This window comes from Schistocerca cancellata, chromosome 8, assembly GCF_023864275.1.
Source record: "Schistocerca cancellata isolate TAMUIC-IGC-003103 chromosome 8, iqSchCanc2.1, whole genome shotgun sequence".
In the NCBI taxonomy this organism is placed as follows: Eukaryota; Metazoa; Arthropoda; class Insecta; order Orthoptera; family Acrididae; genus Schistocerca; species Schistocerca cancellata.
The window spans coordinates 194765097-194788017 of NC_064633.1; the positions used below are offsets into that span (position 1 = coordinate 194765097).

Here is a 22921-nt window from a genome sequence, read left to right on the forward strand (position 1 = left end):
CACAAGCGAAGGATCAGTAAATTGACAAAACCTCTTGGATGTATAAAAATAATGTTACAAGACACTTGCTGCTCAAAATCTGCTTTCAGCAAGACACAGCTGGTTCAAATTGAGCAAAACTTCTCGAAAATCTGCACACAGTGTCTCTTTCTAATCAACCTTGTGAAATATAGTTCCCCTCCCTCGAACCCAAAAGGCAAAAGGTTAATGGAAAAGAGGCACAAAATAACAAGGAAAACTTGTCAGATCCTCATGAATTACTTTGAATTTGTGTTGTAATTTTTATTTTTCACTTCCTAAACTGACACCACGCAACAACTTTATCAGATTCAATTGTTAGGCATTGTGTTGTGAGGGTTAGAAGCAGTGAAGGCCCTGTGATCGCATTTGCATCATTATATGGTAATCAACAACTCACAGAGTGACATTTATTATGTGGGCAGGAACTTTCCTTTTGGGAATTCTGCACACAAAAACAAATTTACAATTACATACATTTTAGCAACTTGTGACAGTTTGCAGCTGCAAGTAACTGAGTAAGCCTATTTCTCTATTTTTCTTAATTATTCAGTAATGGCGTATTTGTCAACAATAGATAACAATGTGAAACATGACGAGGGCTTAGTGCAGGCAATGACTGGAAGATAGCAGAATACTGTGTGCTAGTCTGATTCTGACAATTCTGAAGTGCAGTTCATAGCGCACATCCATAGGTGGTGGTCCTATACAGTGAGATAGAATGGGTATAATTATCTTCAGGCAACACTTATGTAACAAGCAGTTGGATAATTTAGTCAATCACAATATGACCTTTTATTAACTTTGAATAGTACCAAAGAAACATGCAACCCCGACGAGAAAGTAACTTGATAGAATACTTTAGTGACAAAAACGCCCTAGCCAGCATACTGGCATAATATTGTCACCTCTGTTGAGTGTGGGAGGAACACCATCACCTATCAACTAATACCTGCCCTTAAAAGCAGGTGCTGGTAAGGAAGTCCCATACATAGGATTGTATTATATGATCTGACAGAGAGAGAGTGACTAGCTCCTTTAATGTCAGTGACGCAGGGACCAATAATCAGAAAATCCACATTCACTTTTAAGTTCAACTGGGTCATTATTGTTAGTCACCTAAGGAAGCTACAGATAAAGCATAGTATTTCATTAATTTAGCTATTGTGAAACCCATTAGGGAGCCAGCCCTTTTCAGATCAACACATCAACAGTCCTGCTCTTGAGCCAAGCAAGACAACGAATATCTGTTGCTATAGATATTTTGAAGTAATGAGTTACAAGACCAGTTTTTCATTGTACATACACCTTATTTTTGTTGGGACAGATAAAACATCAGAAGGGTACTGCTAACTTTAGCAGAAATGACTGCACATTGATCTGAGCCTCATCTGAGTTGATGTTTGCTGACAGCCTGGCTTATACATTCCTTGGCAGACCTTGAAAAGGAAGATTCCTTATTTAACAGATGAAGTGGAGAGAGACACTGAGTATTAGGATGGACTGGAGAAGACTTAACTGCTTTGACAACAAAATTCAATCAAGGTGTCCCCAAATTGTTTATTATGGATGTGATTACCAGGCTTATGCTGAATGAAGATGATGAGCTTGCCAGTGTGACTCAGAATGACTCTTATTAATATAGTTAATAAAATCTTTGGCCTTCAAACTATCAGATGTAGTTAAAATTAGAGATTTCAAGCTCTGGAATAGCATGGCTTCCTAGTTTTCTCCTCCATCACACCTCTGATGGTACTGTAGCCAAGATATTTGAACTGCTTGGCAGATGTCAGTACCCAGAGCAACTTTTCTGTTGACTGGTGGTCTTGGTGCACACCCTAGTGCCCATGTGAGGATGAGGGTGCCTGACAGGTTTGGGCCTCATATTAATATGTCTCTTAGGTTTGAGAAACTGTATACTTGAGATTTTAAGTGCCCAAGCCTAACCTCTCCAGCTCCAAGAAGGAAACACAAAGAGAAAGTTTAAGGGATTTTGTGGGGAAAAAAACTGCCAATGCTTATGACATGTTAGTAGTCACGCAAATGTGAAGTGCTACAATGATGAATCTTATACAACATGAACTAAAATATGCAAAAAAGTATGTTTGTTATCCTTCTTCACAAACATACAAATAATGAAAAGGAAATAAAATCAAATTTTAACTATGCCCTTCAATTTTGTGACGAGATAAGAATTTTGCAAACAACCAGATAAAAGTTCACAAAGTGCTTGATGTTATGAACTGAATTGCCACTATCTGCTGCAAATGAAGGGGATGTGGAGGGGAGAGTATAGGGATAGGGAGAGGGGGGGAGGAGAGGGGGGAGGAGAGAGGGGGGGAGAGAGAGAGAGAGAGAGAGAGAGAGAGAGAGAGAGAGAGAGAGAGAGGGAGAGGGAGAGAGGGAGGGAGGGAGAGGGAGAGGGAGAGGGGGAGAGAGAGAGAGAGAGAGAGAGAGAGAGAGAGAGAGAGAGAGAGAGAGAGAGAGAGAAGAATTATCAAATAATATGATGTAAAAGTGAGTTGCCATTGTACTATTAATGAACTTAAGTTTATAAAATAAATAAAGCACAAAAATGTGCCAAGGTTATAATAAAATAGACAGTACAAAAACGCACTTCTGCTTCTACACGATTTCAATGCACTTAAATTTAAATTCACACAGACAATCACTTTTTTCACTGAAACAAATAACTCAAAAATCACACACACACACACACACACACACACACACACACACACACACCTCGGATAAGTAGTGTGAAAAGAGAATAAATTAAGCACGGGCACTTTGTGATGAATGGGACACTTAAGAGCACACGCTTTAAATTTCTGAAGCAAAGTTTCTTCTGGCACACTTGTCATCCGCTTACATTAGTTTGTGCAACTTTAACAGAGACATTCATTTTTTACTAACAGCGCCATCAGATGCTATCTGAGCAGCCAGGTCAGCAAACTTCGCCATGTAATCCACACTATTCTCACTCATCAAACACTGCAACTGTGCTTCCACCTGCAAAGTTAACACAAAGTAAGTATCAGACTTGTATATTAGATGTCCAGAGACAGTTTTACAATGTCAATAACAATATATTAGCAAACTTGTTTGGTGTCAATATCATACGCAATGAAATGCTTCCTTTTCCCATTATCTTGGTGTCTTACTTTTTCATATTTTCACTGATAACACTTTTCAATCCATACTTTGTGTCCACTGTAAATAACAATCATAGAATTTAATTTTATGATAGTTCGCCAGAAAGGTGAAATTTGTAATACTGACGATACGAAAGTAAAAGTGATATGTATCTCAGCTTGCAGAACTAACAGCAGCTTTCTTGCGAGGAGAAAAGGATAGACTGGTGACTGACTGGAGACCTTTGACAAGGACAGCGTGCTTGAATTTGTGCGTGGAAGCTAAAGGTTAGGCCTTTGGAAAGAATCAATGTCTCAAAATTGGAGAGAGATCTACATTACAGATTAAGGACTGAATGGGGGTCAGGGTCGTGTGATGTGGGAGTTGGGTTAGCATTACTGTTGGGCTCAGATAAGAACTGTACATGGTTGGAAGGGTAAATAAGAAGGGCAGAGTGTGCTTGTTGGCTGGTGGCGAGAGATGGCAGTGTTCTGGATAGTGGTCATGTGAGGGTGGGAAGAGAGACAGTAATTTTGAGTTATTTGACTAAAAAGCTGAAGATTCTCTAGGTAGTCTGACGTATTTTGTACAAATTTATGGCCAACTACAAGAGAGTTGCACTGACTGTGCTAGCACATCCAAGGACTGAAAGGTGAAGTATTTTAATGAGAGACTGAAGCTACTGAAAGTCGTGGTTGGTAGAGCCAATGTATTGAGCAAGCAACAATGTGAGGAGGGCTAAGGACTGATCAGTCCAGAATTTAAGGAGGGATAGGTGAAAGGATGGGTTGCAACCAGAGACGGGAACTTTTAACCTATACTGTAAAGACTGCTGAAAATCAAGTAATACCCACATAAATTTGAACAGTTTAGGAGAAATCAGGAAGGTTTTTTTTTCTACTTTTTTTTGCCCTTATGGGGATTAATGTGCTGGAGCTAATTGAGGTGAACAGGTATCACATCTCCTTTCAAGCATAACTGGGAAAGAATGCTTTACAATAAACAGGTCACCATACTGGGCTTCAGAGCAAACTGGTCGACAAAGGGAGTGATGCAAAAAGGTCACCCAGTACAACACATCATGGCATAAAGGTTATCAAGCAGAGAAAATAGTATTATTCAAAGAAAAATACATCACTACCCAGTGACAAATCACTGGCAGACAAAACTGAATACACCTTCAACAAGCACAAAATTTTTCTGAACAAATGAAAAGGAGCAATCAACCAAAAAAGAAGTTGGAGGGAAGTACGACACCATATGAAAGTGAAGCAATAGTTTAAGAGGAAATATAGATTACCAACAAGACTGATTTTTAACATACAGGGACAAACAAGCCAATAAGACTGCTACACTACAAAATGGGAACATCTATTCAGACATTTGTTACGCTCAAGAGAAATGGACTGGGCAGTGCTTATATTCGGGGAGGGGGGGGTCACTCCTAGTACAACCAATACATAAACAGCAGCACTCCTTGCTTTTGAATAAAGTTTTCTTTTACAGGGGAGAATAAAATAGCTGGGAAGGTTAGTCAGAGGCAGTAGGGAGATCCAGGTCACTTAGGACCTAGTTTAAGGAGGACCTGCCTTGTAGTGTGAAGAAGAGGAGTACTGAGTTATTTCCTTCAAGAGGCCAGTACTGGTCAGTCCATCCATCACGTTGGGAATAATTAAACATGACTCAATGGTTATTTTCAATTATTTGCTGTTTCAGTGTTACATTCACACCTTTTCCTTTAGAAAACTGCTTCCAGGGGAAAATACCAGTCATCTAAAAACCTACTGGAAGCAAAGTATGATACTTAATTTCCATAGTTTTTTCTCTTCTGCTGTAGCACATGCAGAAAGACAAATAATTCTGTATTCATAAAGAAAAAAGACTAGAATATTCTGGGCTATTTCTTTTACAGAAAATGTGTGGTGAACAGTCAATAGTTCCTTCCATACCTGAAAGGTGCAGGGGCACAATCTCAGCTTACAACTACATTTGTAATACCTGTACACTGCTTCATTTGTGGAATAGGACCAGCAGTCCTCCTCCTGCTCATGACTGATTTAGGTAATGTTAAACGGGCACATGAAGCAGCATTTGGGTATTACAAATATGGTCACAAATCGAAATTTTGGAAATTGGGACACATGCTCCTTTACGTCACATGTACAAAGCTGTCTAAGACCATATGCAGCTGCCAGGACTTTTATACCTGTTCCATCACAGGTGACTCATAGGCAGTCTGTATAAAGAAGACTGATTTGGAGATGGTTCAAATGATACAGTGCTCAACCTTGCTTCTTCAGTAACGAACTGCTCATAAATTTCTCAAATAGGTGTGACAAGATAGCAGAACTGAAGCTTATGAAACAATGAATTTCTGAGTGCAGAAAGTGATATAACAATGAATTATTATTGTTATAGGATATTAAGACAGGATATTACAGTTAAGACCATTGTCAAAGGTATTTGAAGAACAGTGGACACACTGCAATTTCCTCTCTTCTTTACAAATATTACACCAACTGAAATGACAAAAATTAAGGAAAAAAGTGATAAGAGAAGTAATCTACAGAATGAGGAAAAAAAGAGACAGAAACTCTGCATGCTGTGTGTTATTCTCCCTAATTGAAAGAATGTCCACAGCAATAGCAAATTTGACAATCATAAAAATTAAAGCCATGGTTTAGGACTGTTGTCCTTGTAGTAATGAAATTTGGGTAGTTTATATCTATGTCCTTGCGTATACTGTCTCAAATGTTACAAGTTTCCATGTCTGCTGATTGAACCAAACTGGGAGTGGTACTGTGAGTGTTACTGTGAGAGTTCCTGTGAGAAGTAACTCACAGAAAAATACTGCAAATCATTTTGTAGGAACATTTTGTAATAAAAAAAATGAATAAGAAAGTACCCTAAGCTGTAGCTTAAAAACAATTATGTTGTTAAATCCATGGTTTCAATTCATTAGTAGGGACCTCATAAATTCACATTTGTGATAAAGGCAAATATAGATGTGAACTGTGCTTCAAAATAGAAAAATATAAATTTACCTAATAAATGCCGTTTTATTGTGGATTTTTATTAAAGATGAAATATTTTATCAGGTACAGTTTGAAATTTTTTTATTCTCTGGGTGTAAATATTAAAAAAGTAATCAATTTTCAGTTACTGATATACCACAATGTGTGGTGCAGCCAAATTTGGGAAGAGAACGCACCTACGAACAAATGCAATGACATACTAGAGCAATCATAAGTTAATGCTCTGGAGCCTGTGGACTACTGAATGGTCTATAGGATACACGTCACATATGGCTTTGTAGGACTCAGTTGTTGGGCCTATACTTGTATCATAACAACAAAGTGACTGACTAGACACACACAGTAGTGCCAGATTAAGCAGTTTGCTTTTTCCCACAGACCAAAATGGCCATGGCAGTAAAAATTGTACAATTCAGTACTGAAGTCTACCTGATGTTTTCTGTTAGTCTGCAGTGATTAGTTCACCTTGCATGATATTAATCATTTTGCTGATTACTTTCATAATTCATGGCTGACGTTCTTTTGAGAATTAAAAATTTGCAGAAAGAAACAAAGCACTTGAGTAAAACAAAACTTAACAGTTACAGTACTGGTCACAATTAGTGATTTGATATCAACGAAAGAAAATAATGGCATGACCAAGCTAGTTCACTGATTGGTTTTTGCTATGGTAGCTGTCATGTAAACCAACTAGCTGCCTATTGCTTTGTTATTCAGATCCTGGAATGGCATTTTAGAACAAACAAATGTTTATCTCTGTTTGCTAATTTGTGGAAAAATGAGGCAGGTTGGCAGGAGGGGGGTTTGAACTATGGTTTCAAAAAACAGCTGTGAAGGTCGAGCCTGAACTTCTTTGTATATGATGCTGCCAAGATTAGCAAGCAACTGCATGGTAGCCATTACAAAATGCTTTGTTCACACCATTTGTCGTAGGACTTGGTGTTGTTCATTTTCTTATTTCAAGTACAATTCTCACATCACCAGAAGGGTCGGCAATTACTATTATCACGTGCAAGTTCTGCTTTCATAGAAACATAGAACATGCATTTAGACCACCTGCCCCAGGAAACGGTGGCAGAGTTCCTCAACTTCCACATCTGTCAACTTTGGTACAAGCATGCCGTCATCCCTCAAGCACAGTTTGGGCTGAGAACATAAAGGGTTGACTGAAAAGTAATGCCTCCATCTTTGTAACTCTTCAACAGTTGGCAGCATTGGTATACGGCAGGTGCTGGCTTGTTCTGTAGCCACTTCTCTACAGCTCCAGTTGGCAGGAAGCCTTAGTATTCAATGGTTGTTTTGTTACAGTATAAAGTATGGAGCCCTGCACAGAAGTTCGGTCAGTCAATGCGATTTAAGCAATGTGCAGTCACTGAATTCTTGACAGCAGAAGGTGTCACCCCAAAGGAGATTCATCAGAGAATGAAAGCAGTTTATGATGATTGTGTTGATGTGAGTATTGAGTGTCGTTGGGCGAGTAAGTTTAAAGATGTTGAGGTGAGAACATCTGACCTGCATGACAAGCAAAGAGTTGGATGTCCTGTGACACCAACCACCGATTTTCACAAGCAAAATGTTGACAGGCTGATTCAGGACAGTCGTCATATCACTCAGGGATAAACTGCAAGCTCATCGGCATTTCACAAGAACGTGTGGGTCACATTATTGCTTTGCTTGGCTATCGAAAGATCTGTGCACAATGGGTACACTGGATGCTGACTCCTGAAATGAAAGCACACAGACTTGAAAATTTGCCAGGAACTCCTCTTGCGTTACGAGAATGAAGGTGACATCTCTTTCCAGTCAATTGTGACAGAAGACGAAACATGGGTACACCATTACGACTCCAAGACGAAACATCAGTTGTGTCGACTTCTTCCGTGATGGCTTCAGAAAATTTGTCCATTGTCGGCAGAAATGTATCCAATTGGCTGGTGATTATGTGGAAAAGTGAATATTGCTAATTAAAGATCACATTCTAAGGCCGATTTCTGCATTTGATTTATTAAAATATTCCCATCCAAACCCAATTAACGAAGGTGGAGGCATTACTTTTCATTCAAACCTCGTAGAACTTACACTTCTGATCTTTCACTTCCTGGTTGTTATCTCATTGTAACTGCACAGTCTGAAGATGCCAGTGTAATGTTTTGAGCTCACAGTTAATTGGTTTTTTTGTGCATCTTGGATGCGGAGTTCGTTGGGTTATTTCTCTTGTTAATTTGAAAATGCTAAGAACTCAATTTTGTTGTTCTCTCAGTCTTCCTAACAATGTCAATGAAAGTCCCACATTATTAGCTTCAGTTTTTTCATGTTAGTTTTCTGTGCTTTTGTTTTTCAAAAGTAACTCTACAGTATATATGCACAACACTTTTTACATTTTGAATAAGAGTTTAGCAATTTCTGAAATCAACTTCGAATTATGAATCCCACTACCTGCTACTTCTCCCACAATTACACGACCTTAATTAACAAATACAGTGAGGAAAAAATTAAAGTGATGTTTCAATGTGATGTTTTCATTATACACCCCCAAATTCCAAATGGAATGTTACACAGTACGCGAAGTTGTTTACTGTAGTGCCAAGGAAGTTGCACTTGCAGGTTTTTATTTCGGAGCTCAAACCATATACTAAAGCAGACCATTTTGGAACAAAACTGTTGAAGTTTTTGCAAAAGAAACATTCCACTTATTATAGAGAATAAAAACCATGCTGTTTTATTATTATTATTATTATTATTATTATTATTATTATTATTATTTCTCTTTCCTGTCTCAGACGTTATGTCTGGTTAAAAATGGAAGGTGACGTGGACCTGAATCAAGCGTGACTTCCTTTTAACTGTACGGTACATGTTACATTGCATTTAGGAACTTTCGGGTAATTGAACAAGTATCAATAATTACAGATTTCTGTAGTTGTATATATAAGTTTGGATGTAGCTGTATTGCGTTGATGTACTGGTGGATATTGTGTGGTATGACTCCTGTAGTTGGTAGTATAATTGGTATAATGTTAACTTTATCCTGATGCCACATGTCCTTGACTTCCTCAGCCAGTTGGATGTATTTTTCAATTTATTCTCCTGTTTTCTTCTGTATATTTGTTGTATTGGGTATGGATATTCAGATTAGTTGTGTTAATTTCTTCTTTTTATTGGTGAATATGATGTCAGGTTTGTTATGTGGTGTTGTTTCATCTGTTATAATGGTTCTGTTCCAGTATAATTTGTATTCATCATTCTCCAGTACATTTTGTGGTGCATACTTATATGTGGGAACCTGTTGTTTTATTAGTTTATGTTGTATGGCAAGTTGTTGATGTATTTATTTTTGCTACATTGTCATGTCTTCTGGGGTATTCTGTATTTGCTAGTATTGTACATCCGCTTGTGATGTGATCTACTGTTTCTATTTGTTGTTTGCAAAGTCTGCATTTATCTGTTGTGGTATTGGGATCTTTAATAATATGCTTGCTGTAATATCTGGTGTTTATTGTTTGATCCTGTATTGCCATCATGAATCCTTCCGTCTCACTGTATATATTCCCTTTTCTTAGCCATGTGTTGGAAGCGTCTTGATCTATGTGTTGCTGTGTTAGATGATACGGGTGCTTGCCATGTAGTGTTTTCTTTTTCCAATTTACTTTCTCCGTATCTGTTGATGTTATATGATCTAAAGGGTTGTAGAAGTGGTTATAAAATTGTAGTGGTGTAGCCGATGTATTTATATGAGTGATTGCTTTGTGTATTTTGCTAGTTTCTGCTCGTTCTATAACAGGGTGTCTACGTGGACAAGAAAAAGAAATTCCCGGCTTTTTCCCGGATTTCCCGGTTAAAAACACAATTTCTCCCGGATGAAATTACGTATAAAGCGGCCGGCCGAAGTGGCCGTGCGGTTAAAGGCACTGCAGTCTGGAACCGCAAGACCGCTACGGTCGCAGGTTCGAATCCTGCCTCGGGCATGGATGTTTGTGATGTCCTTAGGTTAGTTAGGTTTAACTAGTTCTAAGTTCTAGGGGACTAATGACCTCAGCAGTTGAGTCCCATAGTGCTCAGAGCCATTTGAACCATTTTTGAACGTATAAAGCGGGTGAAAATACATCCATGTTAAGTAACAGTATGCTTTCCCTCGGAGCTGTAAAACCTATCAGTCCTTTGAATCGTAAAGGTCTTATACCGGCGGAGGACGTAGCAGCACTTTAGGAAACGAAATCCATGAAAAACAATGCGTTTGGACAGTTGTTTGATGCGAGACAATATACACAAAGTTTATTTTCATATTGCGAAAGTATATACACAAATTCCACAAATTACAGCACGGTAGCTTCCGAAACTCTAAAATAGAGATTGCGTTGAGCGATGCACTTTTGTCAGCCAGTCATAGCTCATGTCACGTGATCTCACTAGCGAATGACTGTAGTTATTCAGAGCACGAGGCCTGCGAGAAAGACAGGCCGCGGCGCGTACGTTACGAAGGTAGGCCGAGCTCGCTCAACTCAGCAAAGTGCGTTTCTACACCGGTTAACTCGCAAGTAGAAGTGTATGTACGAACGAGAATTGCATCGTCTATTGGCATCCACTGTTATTAGTGCTACAATGATAGGAAGTCCGTACGCCTACTAACAGGCTCTAATTTGGCAATTAATATCGTGCCAAAATGATTATCAGTTGCGTAGAAAAGTCGAGGTGGTCTGGTATGAAGAGGCTTGTGACATTGCTCAGTAACACATTATGCACATTGTTTTTGAAGGTCAATTACACTTTTTGCCATCGATTGCATAATTTTTTATCTATAAAACAACAACATTAAATATGAAAACTAACTTGAAGCTCGGCCTTTTTTTTAGTGTGTGTTACACGTTAATTCATATCAAATACAAATGTGCCGATAAAATTTTAAATAGTGGCATAAATGACTTATCTTCTGGGTCCGACATTTTTCAAATGGCTGATCCTCAAAGTGTTACGTTTTGAATGAGAGTTATAACGCCCTGTGATTTAAGAAATTCACTGCACATTCTCACACGTAACATAAATCTTCTTGCGTGGAAATTTACTTTGCAAGTAACGCATCTCAAGCCACTATTCGTAATATTTTCTGGTGATCTGTTAGAAATGTAAAGAATTGTGACGGCACACACATCGAATGCACATTAGTTGTTACGGACGTACTGCATAATTTTCGACCTAAAGCCTTTGACACTTTTCGGTGTTGGCAAACTGGTCTGTGCATTGTGTGAATTACCCATGTCTATACAACTAAACTTTTATTTTGGTGTTATTCTCTGATTTATGTTTCATTGCTGCAGTATTATTCAGCAGTAGTGGACTAAAGTTCTATGTCGGCGTATCAGATCTTACACATCAAACAAATGGTTCAAATGGCTCTGAACACTATGCGACTTAACTTCTGAGGTCATCAGTCGCCTAGAACTTAGAACTAATTAAACCTAACTAACCTAAGGATATCACACACATCCATGTCTGAGGCAGGATTCGAACCTGCGACCGTAGTGGTCGCTCGATTCCAGACTGTAGCGCCTAGAACCGCACGGCCACTCCGGCCGGACACACGTCAAACCTACAAAACTTTAACTGAAATCTAAAACAATGAAAAATCCCGGAATTCTAAAAAATTCCCGGGTTTTTCCCGGATGAAAAAATTCCCGGGTTTTTCCCGAATCTCCCGGATGTCCCGGGCCGTATACACCCTGTATAAAGAATTTTCTTAAATTGTCTACCTGTCCATAATGTAGGTTTTTTATGTCGATAAATCCCCTTTCTCCTTCCTTTCTGCTTAATGTGAATCTTTCTGTTGCTGAATGTATGTGATGTATTCTATATTTGTGGCATTGTGATTGTGTAAGTGTATTGAGTGCTTCTAGGTCTGTGTTACTCCATTTCACTACTCCAAATGAGTAGGTCAATATTGGTATAGCATAAGTATTTATAGCTTTTGTCTTGTTTCTTGCTGTCAATTCTGTTTTCAGTATTTTTGTTAGTCTTTGTCTATATTTTTTTTTTAGTTCTTCTTTAATATTTGTATTATCTATTCCTATTTTTTGTCTGTATCCTAGATATTTATAGGCATCTGTTTTTTCCATCGCTTCTATGCAATTATTATTATTATTATTATTATTATTATTATTATTATTATTATATCTCAAATCACTATTTAAGCCAGTTTCATCTTCAGCCACATAGCATGGCAAGTTTTTACGTTTATATACCTAATCATTTACAGAAGAAAAATAGATGCTAATTTTGCCAAAAATAGAGGCTAATTTTGCCAAAAATAAACGCTGCATTTTCAAGTCCCTGTTATTTGTAATCAAAAAGATATGAATACACAGAATGACACGAATACTTACATCTGATGACATACGTGATTCTTCTCCAACTGGAACAACTGTTCCAACACATGGATTCTTCATTGGAGATTCTAGGTGGCCAAGAAAACTGCTCAAAGAGAAATCAGCAACCTGGATTAAAGAAAAAACAAAAATTTAATTTTACCCTCATGCCCAGAAATTTACTTTACATGCTTAAAACAATACCAATCAAATGACGCAAGTTATTTGCATGTTTTATGGGTTATGACTGAACTCTATTATGTTGAACGAACGAAATTTAAAATTACAGTACTCTTTCTCAGTGAAATGTATGGCAACATACTGTCCCACTTACATGATTTACACCACCACCACCACCACCACCACCACCACCACCACCTGCGCCCCCCCCCCCCCCACCACCACCACCACCTGCCCCCCCTTTTCCCCCAACTCTCTCTCTCTCTCATGATGGATGGCCAAATAGTACAGCACATGACTATAAAAAAAAACTGTAAACTGGTCCTGCAATCTCTCTTAAGCAACTGCACACAGTAGGAAATTATCTATTTGAGTGTAAAGCAAAAGTTGCAGCTGTGACAGTAAGAGAAGAATCTGGTTTATAGCCTAGGCATGTGACTTAAAGGAAAATTGTAATGTAAGTATGTAGGTAAATTGGATGCATGACAAGCTTATAAAGAGACAGCTAAGTGGAATGATGTTTGTCTTTTTTCCAATCAGTTCTGTTAACAATTTCTAAAAAGCTAGAAGGCTAAGCAAAATAAAGTGCCAATGTTTGATATTAAATTTCTGTCAATGCAAAAAGAAAAGGAAGAAAGATTATGGCCTAGTATCCCGCTAATGATAAGGGTACTAGACATAAAGCACAGGCTCAGACTTTGAAAGGAAACTGGCCATACTCTTTCTAGAGAACCTTCCCAGCATTCACCTTAACCAATTTGGGAAAATCATGAAAACCCTAAACCATGATGGCTGGATGGGGATCTGAACCACCCCTCTCCCAAATATGAACCCAGTGTGTTCCCACCGAGCCACATCTCAGTGAGTAAGGAAAACGACTGAAAGACAATCCCAATTAGTTTGTTCTTTGTGGTGCAAGTGCCAAAATTATCTACCATCTTACACAAAAGACTGCTTAATTAAGGTAATATGTATGCAAAGAGTCAAGTCATATCTCTGTGGCTCGTCATACATTTTCAGTGGGCAATCCAAAATGTACACTATACTTAAAATCCGCTTCACAGGTAGATTCTAGTCTACCTCACAAAGTGAGATTAGATGTGTAATGCTTAGTGACAGCCATAGTCAGTTTTCATTCATAAAACAACTGTGAAAGGGATGTCTTTGGACAAGACTACTACGTTGTGTAGGAATGGACATAAATCTCGCTATTTTATGATTGGGACAAATATGTGACTAGTTCATCTCTCAAAATGAACCTTTCAGAGGTTGTCTGGAATGCACAGATGTCTGGAATGCTCTCAGGAAGTGGGTTGCTGCTCACAGTTCTTGTTCCAAGATGCTGTCTGGTCGGCAGTATTGGAAGAAGACTTGACATTCATTTCCTACACAACTCAGACCCAATTATTAACAGCATCACTTGTCACTGTAAGAGCTATATTGCTACTTGAGACAGCCTCATGGCGTATATTGGATTTACTTTTACAGTACAAAACTGTCATATTTCAAACATGTTTACCCACTCTGCACACACGCACACACACACACACACACACACACACACACACACACACACACACACACACAAAAAAAAACCTCTGTTCTATCTCCCCATCGTAATCCACTCCACATTATTATACAGTGTAGCGTTGCTTCCAATCCATTGTTCCACATTATCACACAGTGCTCACAACTTCCCATGCCAGTGATTGAACGAGGTGTGTGTGTGTGTGTGTGTATTTACAAAAACAAACACACAGGACTGTAGATCAGGTTGTAATTACTTTGTTACTGAGTAACCTAGTCAATGAATAAAACTAAATCAAATACAAGTCACAATATGAGGAGAAAAATTTAAATTACAGACTTGAGGAGTATCAATTTCTACCTGCTTGTTACTCCAAACATGCACTGACAATCTGCATCCTTAAGCATGATACATACTATTTAGGGAAAAAACTGAATAAAACCCATTTAAGATAAGATGATCACACACGAAGATACAAGAATGAGACTGTTGCCATGGCAGTCTAACACCCTCTGAATAAAATTTACAATCACTGTCCTGAAATTGGCAATTACAATTACCTCAGAATTAAGCCATTGGTTGTCATCCTCCTTAAGGATCCTTGTGGGACTGGGCAGTGATCTTGTTGAAGACGTCTCCAAGACATCATCTGACGGAAGCAGGCCACCTGAAAATAACAACCCATGATATTAAATATGGCTAGGTAGTGAAACGGGGAGGGGGGGGAATTTAGTTCTTACAGTATGCCAGTATGCCCTTATGCCCTTGTATGCAAATGACACCTGTATAGTGCAAGTATTACACAAGAAGCCACTATCACTACATATTATTTTACAATGTTAAATGTGGTCCCAGCTATCACAAAACACAACTTTCACTGGCAATGTTGGGGGGTTGGATTGTTTTGGGGAATGAGGCCAGACAGCGAGGTCATCGGATTAGGGAAGGACGGGGAAGGAAGTCGGCCGTGCCCTTTGAAAGGAACCATCCCGGCATTTGCCTGGAGCGATTTAGGGAAATCACGGAAAACCTAAATCAGGATGGCCGGACGCGGGATTGAACCGTTGTCCTCCCGAATGCGAGTCCAGTGTTTTACCGCTGCGCCACCTCGTTTGGTCACACTGGCAATGTAGCGTGTTTTTATTACTAAGTGTAAGTACAGACTGCAAAAAATGCCTCCCTATGAGAGATCAAACATTACTTCTTGTTTTTTTTTTTTTTTTTTAACATAAATATTTTGTTATTGGTTTTATGTGCTACTCATTAACAGAAAACTTGCAGAGAAAAACATAGAATATAATGTCAAGCAACAGGCAAGTCAACATATAATTATTAAGCATGCAGAAAGTGAAGTATTCATGCTTTTTAGATTTTCTAGATGGAGCATAAGTAAATGAATTCTAGAACCAGTGGGAGGCACATACAAGACCAAGCCCTGATTGATATCAATGACAAATGGAGGAAGCTATCAATTGCATTTGCTGGACCAAAGATCGGGACAACAAATCAAACACACCTAATTACCTACTGCTATGACAAGAGAGAAGAATGGAACACAAAATCTTTGGATAAATTTACTTGAGTTTCTCTCCACTCCCTCCCCCTCCCCCAAATTGTATCACTGTTGCAACATAATTTGTATACTTCACTAAATCTATCTGGAGGGGGAGGGGCCCACAATTCAGTAAAAGAAATGGATTTCCCTAAATAATTATTATAAAAGCTACGTTGACTGTAGAATTTATTTATTGGCAAAAAACAAGAACTTGAACTTCTTTCAGTATTTAATTCATTTCACAACTATATAAAGATCAGAATAAAACATGGAACTGGTCAGTCTTTAAATTTCCTAGACTCAATGATTGTCAATGAGCAGCATGAGCAAAATTTTTAAATTTACAGGAAACTAGAAAATAATTCAATTTTCATAATGAATGTACTAAACAAAAGAGGAAAGGCACAGAAAAGATATGATACAAGATTATCATACATAGGTAAAGTGTCACAAAAAATTGTCAACTTATTTTCGAATACTTAAGTAAAAATATTCTCCTTTACAAACAAGACCTCCCCAAACAGGGTACAACATGTCCTTGGTTCTCGCCACTCACCTGGCCTTAATTTACATTAATTCCTTCTGTCTAAGCACTTATTAACAATAACTACTCCTTTCTTTACTCCGTTTCAGTTTTCTACATCTCTAATTTCCTGACTTGTCTGTTTTTCGCCAAACCCCTTCCACCTCTGTTACATACAATGCACTTAGCTTTTCACTCTTATTAACTCGTGCACGATGTTTCAGTATAATCTCTGTCTTGCGTATTACCTGTCTTCCACCTTTAAGCTCTCAGGTTTTCGAATCTCGGCTGATGCAGCCCCCAACAATCAGCCTTTCCTTCTCATCTCATCCGGTAAGTCTCCCCCTGACCTGGGGTTCTAGGTGACACTTCTGAACTGTACTCCTTTCCCTAAACCTCTACAGTCCTTTTCATTCACCCCTCTTCCTTCCCCTTCAACTCCTCTGCTAGGAGGAGGCACCACTGGCTCCGAAAGCTTGTAAACGTTAAATCATTTTGTGTGTGTGTTTTCTGCTGCTGCCACTTGATGAGTAGAATTTTTATCTATCCATTACACAAATTGCAATGTAACAGTTGCCCCGATTTCTACACTGGCAAAAAATGAAGGACCTGTCAAAGAACACACTTATGTTTTTAGACTAAATCACTGTGAAAACTCCACAATCGCTAACCACATACACCAGAACAAATACATATGGAATGGCATCCACGACAGCCTCACAGTACTTAAGTCAGAAACAAAAGGGAAGAGACTAGCCCTGTTAGAACTACTTTCAGTTTCTTCTTATTTGTACCAAAAAAAGATCTTAATCCAAGGATGATGACTATATATACAGAAAGCTATATCATTACAGAATCAAAGTAGATGTTTTTTCTTTATATTTTATGAATTTAAGTCAATCACAGCTTCAATAATATTCAAATTGCATAAAATAAAATTATGATTATTAACGCCTTGACAAGAAAAAAAAATCAAAAGGTACTACATCAATATGTCATGAGACTTTACGACGTTTCTGCACAGTATGATTCTGCGAGCAGGAATCTTGTGCAGGTATGAAGTTCTGTCTGTGGGAACATTCAGTGACACAGTGAAGACTGGGGAGGGCAGCTAGGTCCAGTGGTAGTTTTTTTTTTTTTTTTTTTTTTTTTGGGGGGGGGGGGGGAGAGGGGAGTTAAGAAAGGGCAAAATTACTACTGGATGCATTGGCAGAATGAAGGTTGTGCAGTGCTGGAGTGGGAGCAGGGAAGGACGTAAGTGTAGGACAGCGACTAGCGAAAGTTGAGGCCAGGGGTCTTACAGGAACACAGAATATACTGCATGAAGAGTTCTGAACAGTACAGTTAGAAAAGCTTGTGTTGGTAGAGAGGGTCCAGATGGCACAGACTGTGAAGCAGTCACTGAAATGAAGCACATTGTGTTGGGAGGCACACTCAGCAACTGAGTGGTCCAGCTGTCTCTAGGCCACAGTTTGGCAGTGGCCATTCGTGCGGACAGACAGCTTGTCAATTGTCATGTCCATGTAGAAAGCAGCACAGTGGTGGCAGTTTAGTTTGTAGATTACAGGAGCGCATCCAAAGCTAGCTGAATGTTTTCAGATTAAAACTTTAGTTGCAGCAGTATGCCATAAATTTTATTGGGCATAAAAGAAATATGTACCACCATTTAAAGAATGGCTGCCATCTTGCACGGTCACACTCGCAACTGTTACTTCAAGTGTGAAAATCAGGACTGTGTTCTGTCTTATGCCGATACAATGGTCAAAGATGTGTTTATCATTCATACTCTGGACACAGGACTGCGTAATGATCTTATGCATTACGATAATCCCACAAAGTACGAGTGTTTACTGGTTATTCAAGTCTTTTAATAGCCTAAACAGACAGAGAAAGCATCTAACACAGAGGAACTGAGGTTTTTCAGACAGTTTTTGGAGGAGTGATACTGGCTGGAGGTAGATGGCATAGTTGAAGCTGTCTCTAACAGCACTCCAGAACAGGGACAAATCAAATTCCTTTGGACAGTTTTCTAAGTCACATCTTATGCTTAGTGCTTCATAGCTCATGGTAGACAGTCATGATGCTACAAATGCATGAAGTGTTTATACTGTCAGAAACATGATCATAAGGCAGAGGTTTGTTTACAGACATCATGCCACATCATCAAATACTCTACTTGCACCAATGATGCCAATATTATGGTGAATGGATTTCATTCTAATGATGACGATTTTGCAAATAATGTGTACAGTATTCTTTTTCAAGGTGTGTAAAGCAGTGTTAGTGGCTATTGAACTCAATGTACTTGTAATTCTATTTCAACCTGACACTGGTTCCTCTAAAACTACCAAATGGAGCCATATATGCTTTAATTGGGTCCCCACACTAGTTCAAAATACATGGAATGCTAACAAGTTATAGCGATCAGACAATTCAAATCAAAGGCCAAAAAATAAAAAGGTGCAGGTTCCACTTCTAGTAACACTATCAAGTACAGATGCCACCATCACTGAACTGGATCTGTTTCAAATGATTAGTTTCATGGTCTGAGATTTAGCAAATCACATACATGTCACAGATGAAGAGAGAGTGTTTTTTCTTTTTCTTTTTTCTTCCCCCTCCCCCCCCCCCCCTTCCTTCCATGGTAGACTCAAATACTATGAAGTGCAAATCACCTCGTGTGTCCTGACCCACTCCCTAACTTTTGTAAGGTACACCCCATTCATTATGCTTTAGGGGATGAAGTTAAACCTGATTTGGACCAGCTGGAGGAGGATGGCATCATCGAACCTATTTCCAACAATCTGTGGGCTAACCCCTTCGTCATTGTTGAGAAGCCATACAGGTATCTTTGACTATGTGAGGATATCAGGTCTACAGTTAACACAGCCTCTGTCACAGATACGTACCCCATTTCAGGGCCAGAAGGAATTTCGGTCAGGGACAATTCTTCACACACATCAATTTGACAGACATATATCTGAAATTGCCCCTCAATGCGGAGAGTGAACAGGTGGTGGCAGTCAATACGTGCTTAAAGCTTTACAAGTATAAATGACTCCCCTTTGGCATCAATTCAGCCGTAGCATTACTTCAGAGGTATCTCGAGCATCCGATTCACAAAGTTCCAGGAACCACCAATTACCTCAATGACATCATTGTCACCATAAACATTGTTAAGGATCAAATCTATAACTTGGACCAGTTACTGGACACCTTAGATCAGTCAGGCCTCCCACTGAACACGGACAAGTACTCTTTTTCACAGGAGAAAATTGGGTACCTCGGCCACATTCCATCAGTCGACGGCATCCATCCCACAACCAAACACCAAACACCTCGGGGACATTGCTTGGCATCAAGCTTCCAACAACAAGAAACACTGCCGATCTGTCCTCAGACAAGTCTGACCTTACAATATGTTCTTTCTTATGGCAGTTATGATTGCAGAGCCCCTATACTAATTGCTTAGGAATGGCAAATGCTGGGATTGGTCACATGAATGTCAATGGGCATTCGAGTAACTGACAGGGACCCTCCTGGACTCCAAGTGTTTGATACACTATGACCCATGGTGGCCACAGATGTTTCAGACACTGGGACTGGGTAGATGTCAGCCTACACGGTGGGCACAGCAGGCAAGCCCACTGCATTTGAATCCAAAATGATGATTGTGGAATGTGCAGCTACTCTCAAATTGAAAAGGAAGTCCTTATTTCACCATCAAAAAATTCCATAACTATGTCTATGGTTGCAACTTTCTACTACAAACAGACCCCAAACATCTGGTAATGCATTCTTATCCAGAGACTCAGTTTCTCATTAAGACATGCAATGTCTTCAATACTGGATGTCCTCTTTCTGTTGGCCTACAACTATGAGGCTGAGTTCCCAACAGCCTCCTACAACAGTATTGCCGATCTTTTGTCACAGCTGCCAGCCTGCAGCAAAGTGCATTTTGACACACATTCAGAAGAATGTTTCAGGGTCGATGCTCTCTCCAGCCAGGCCGTGAAGCCTCCTGCTCGACACCAGTGTCAACATCTGTGTTATCACTGATGCTAGTATGGCAGATAAAGTCCTTTCGTGGGTCAAACACTTTCTGCAAAGACAATGGCCTTTGTTAAAGAAGTTTTTGACTCACCTAGATCTCAGGCATTTTTGGAATCTTCAAACTGTTCTGTCACTCTACCACGAAGTCATCATCCTCCAAGCTATGGAGGGAGAAGTGCAGATCATCATTCCAGCGGCACTGCAAGTAGATATTCTTACGCTGTTGCGAAGATGCCATTGTGGGTATTGCTACGACAAAGTGAATGGTTCAGCAATATATCTACTGGAAAGGTCTGGAGAAGGATACTGAGTGCCTGCTCAGAGTCTGTGCAACCTGCAGCAAGTACCAAGCAGCACCTCCCGAGTCATATTTCACTTGAACAAAAGAATTAGAGCCCTGGAGTTAGCTCCACCTATATTACATTGGATCATTACTGGGGGACAGATTGCCTCATTCTTGAGGATACCCCACACGCTAACCTTACATTGTCAGGATGAACAACTAGAACATCCCAAATGGACCTGTGTTAAACAGATTTCTGCTGTGGGCATTCTTCCTCTCGTCATCATGACGGACAATGGCACCCAGAACGCGAGTCAAGAGTTTGACTCTTTTCTGCATGGCCCATGGGATCCAGCACCTCTGTAGCATGACATTTCATCCTGAATCAAACAAGATCGCTGAACGCTTCGATTCGACATCCAAAGAACAAATGAAACAGGTCGCAAGTGACTAGGCATTGGAGAACATTTTACTAAAATTTCTCTGTTCTTACAGAAGCACTCCCCATAAAGATGCATCTCTGGGGGAGATGTTGCATGACTGAAAGATGAGTGTCCTCCTGTCCCTCACAGCATCGCGCCTTTAGGACAACACTGCCACCTGCAGGTTCGGCAACAGACAACAATAGTGTACAGTCAATGCCAAGGTCTCATATGCAGAGATTTGGTATAGAAAAAAATGGTACCCAGGGACAGTAGTCTGTGCTACGCAAAGTATATCATATTCATAGCAGATGCAGACACATGTTGAAAACACATCAATCAACTCCGACCCCATGTCAAGAAGTTTCTTCCTTCCAGTAATTATAGCCCTCTCACTTACAAGTATCAATAACTTATTTTTCTTGCAGGGTGAAGGAGGAGATTCAACAGAGTAGCAGCCTCCCAGTGCTGAAGTCCTACAATTACGTGAGCCAATGAAAGCAAAGCCTAGCAGCGTCAGTGCAGAGGCCAGGGTTGATATGGACTTCATCCAACGCCGAAGAAGAAGAGGCTTCCCCCCCCCCCCCCCCCTCTCTCTCTCTCTCTCTCTCTCTCTCTCTCTCTCTCTCTCTCTCTCTCTCTCTCTCTCAGTGAGGTGAGTGTTGTGTCCCAAGTTACTACCCCTGCTGGGATGGCCTCCCCTCCCCTGTATTGATGTTTCACACAGCTCGCATTACGCAACGACAGGAGCCGTATGAGCTGCAGCGGTTTTTCGCAGATGCTGCCCACGTAGCTGAACTACTTTGCCATGTCCACGAATGCCAACCCGAGGCAATTATGACATCACTCCGCTTGGACATGCAAACAGCCAAGGAAAACATGATCTGCAGTAGCAGCAATCAATTTCATGGATTCAGTGTAGCAATCCATGTGGCAATATAATCCGTGATCCAGCAAACTGAAGGACTGTCTTCAGCGAGCAGTCTTCAGTGAGTTTTGTCTACTGTGAACAGTCACCTGCCTTTGACAAATTCCTTCAGCAGAGTTAGTTTGAAGTTAGCAACTACCATACTGAAATACTCTGTGCTGTAAACAGCCTGCAAGAATTGGAACTGCCACAGTCCACAGTGCATCAGTGTGCCTGTGGACTTACATCTCTGCACAGGTGTTTACTATTAAGTGTGACTATCACTGATGGAAGTCAGTTCTGTCTCTACAGATTAATGATGTAACTTAAGAGTTGGGTGTTGAGACATGTCAGTTACAAAAAATAAATGCTGTTTTGCCTGGACTAATTTACCTTGTATAGCAGTTACAGAACTCTGATATCTGTGCAGTTGTTGGAATTCAACCACATCCGTGGTACAATCGATATGTGATCTTAACAACTAAATGCTATAATTATGTCTTAACTTGTACAATGAGCTACCATGTATTGCCTCCTAGGTCACTTGACTTCAGTCCTACTGAATGCATATAAAACTCCTTCGTGTGAGATACATGCCCATTAGGCCAAGCTCAGATAAATTTTCACAAGTTGCAGATTGCGGATAAGCATCTTAAATTAGAATGGCTACACAACACTTATGTTTCTTGAAGTCCATGACATGGCAACGTATCACAACAACCACCACCACCCTCAGAAAAAAACGGGGTCTTACCGACTGGTACACAAGTCTCGGTAATTCAACTGCTCATGAGTGAATATAAGATGTTCTGAGAATTAATTGTCAGATATTGCAAAAGCACCATGAAGATGGACAGTGAATCTGTAAGCATTAGACTAAAAGGTAAAAAATTCTGAATGCAATTAAAAATGTGTGTCACGATGGT

At 39.6% G+C, this 22921-nt stretch overlaps 1 protein-coding gene across 7 annotated transcripts in view; it reads right to left on the bottom strand.

The window, feature by feature from the left end:
- Positions 1-2494: 2494 nt before the first annotated feature.
- LOC126095087 (protein cramped) overlaps positions 2495-22921 on the bottom strand; it is a 235935-nt gene continuing 215508 nt past the window's right edge. For 5 of the 7 annotated variants that reach the window (XM_049909774.1, XM_049909776.1, XM_049909772.1 and 2 more), the window contains exons 14-16: positions 14813-14919; positions 12563-12673; positions 2495-3030 (exon numbers count right to left, since the gene is read on the bottom strand). In XM_049909774.1, the coding sequence (XP_049765731.1) occupies positions 2920-3030; positions 12563-12673; positions 14813-14919 (329 nt within the window). In that variant the 3' untranslated portion in view covers positions 2495-2919. The remainder of the gene's footprint in view (positions 3031-12562; positions 12674-14812; positions 14920-22921) is intronic. The other 2 variants (XM_049909778.1, XM_049909775.1) reach the window with 1 other exon arrangement.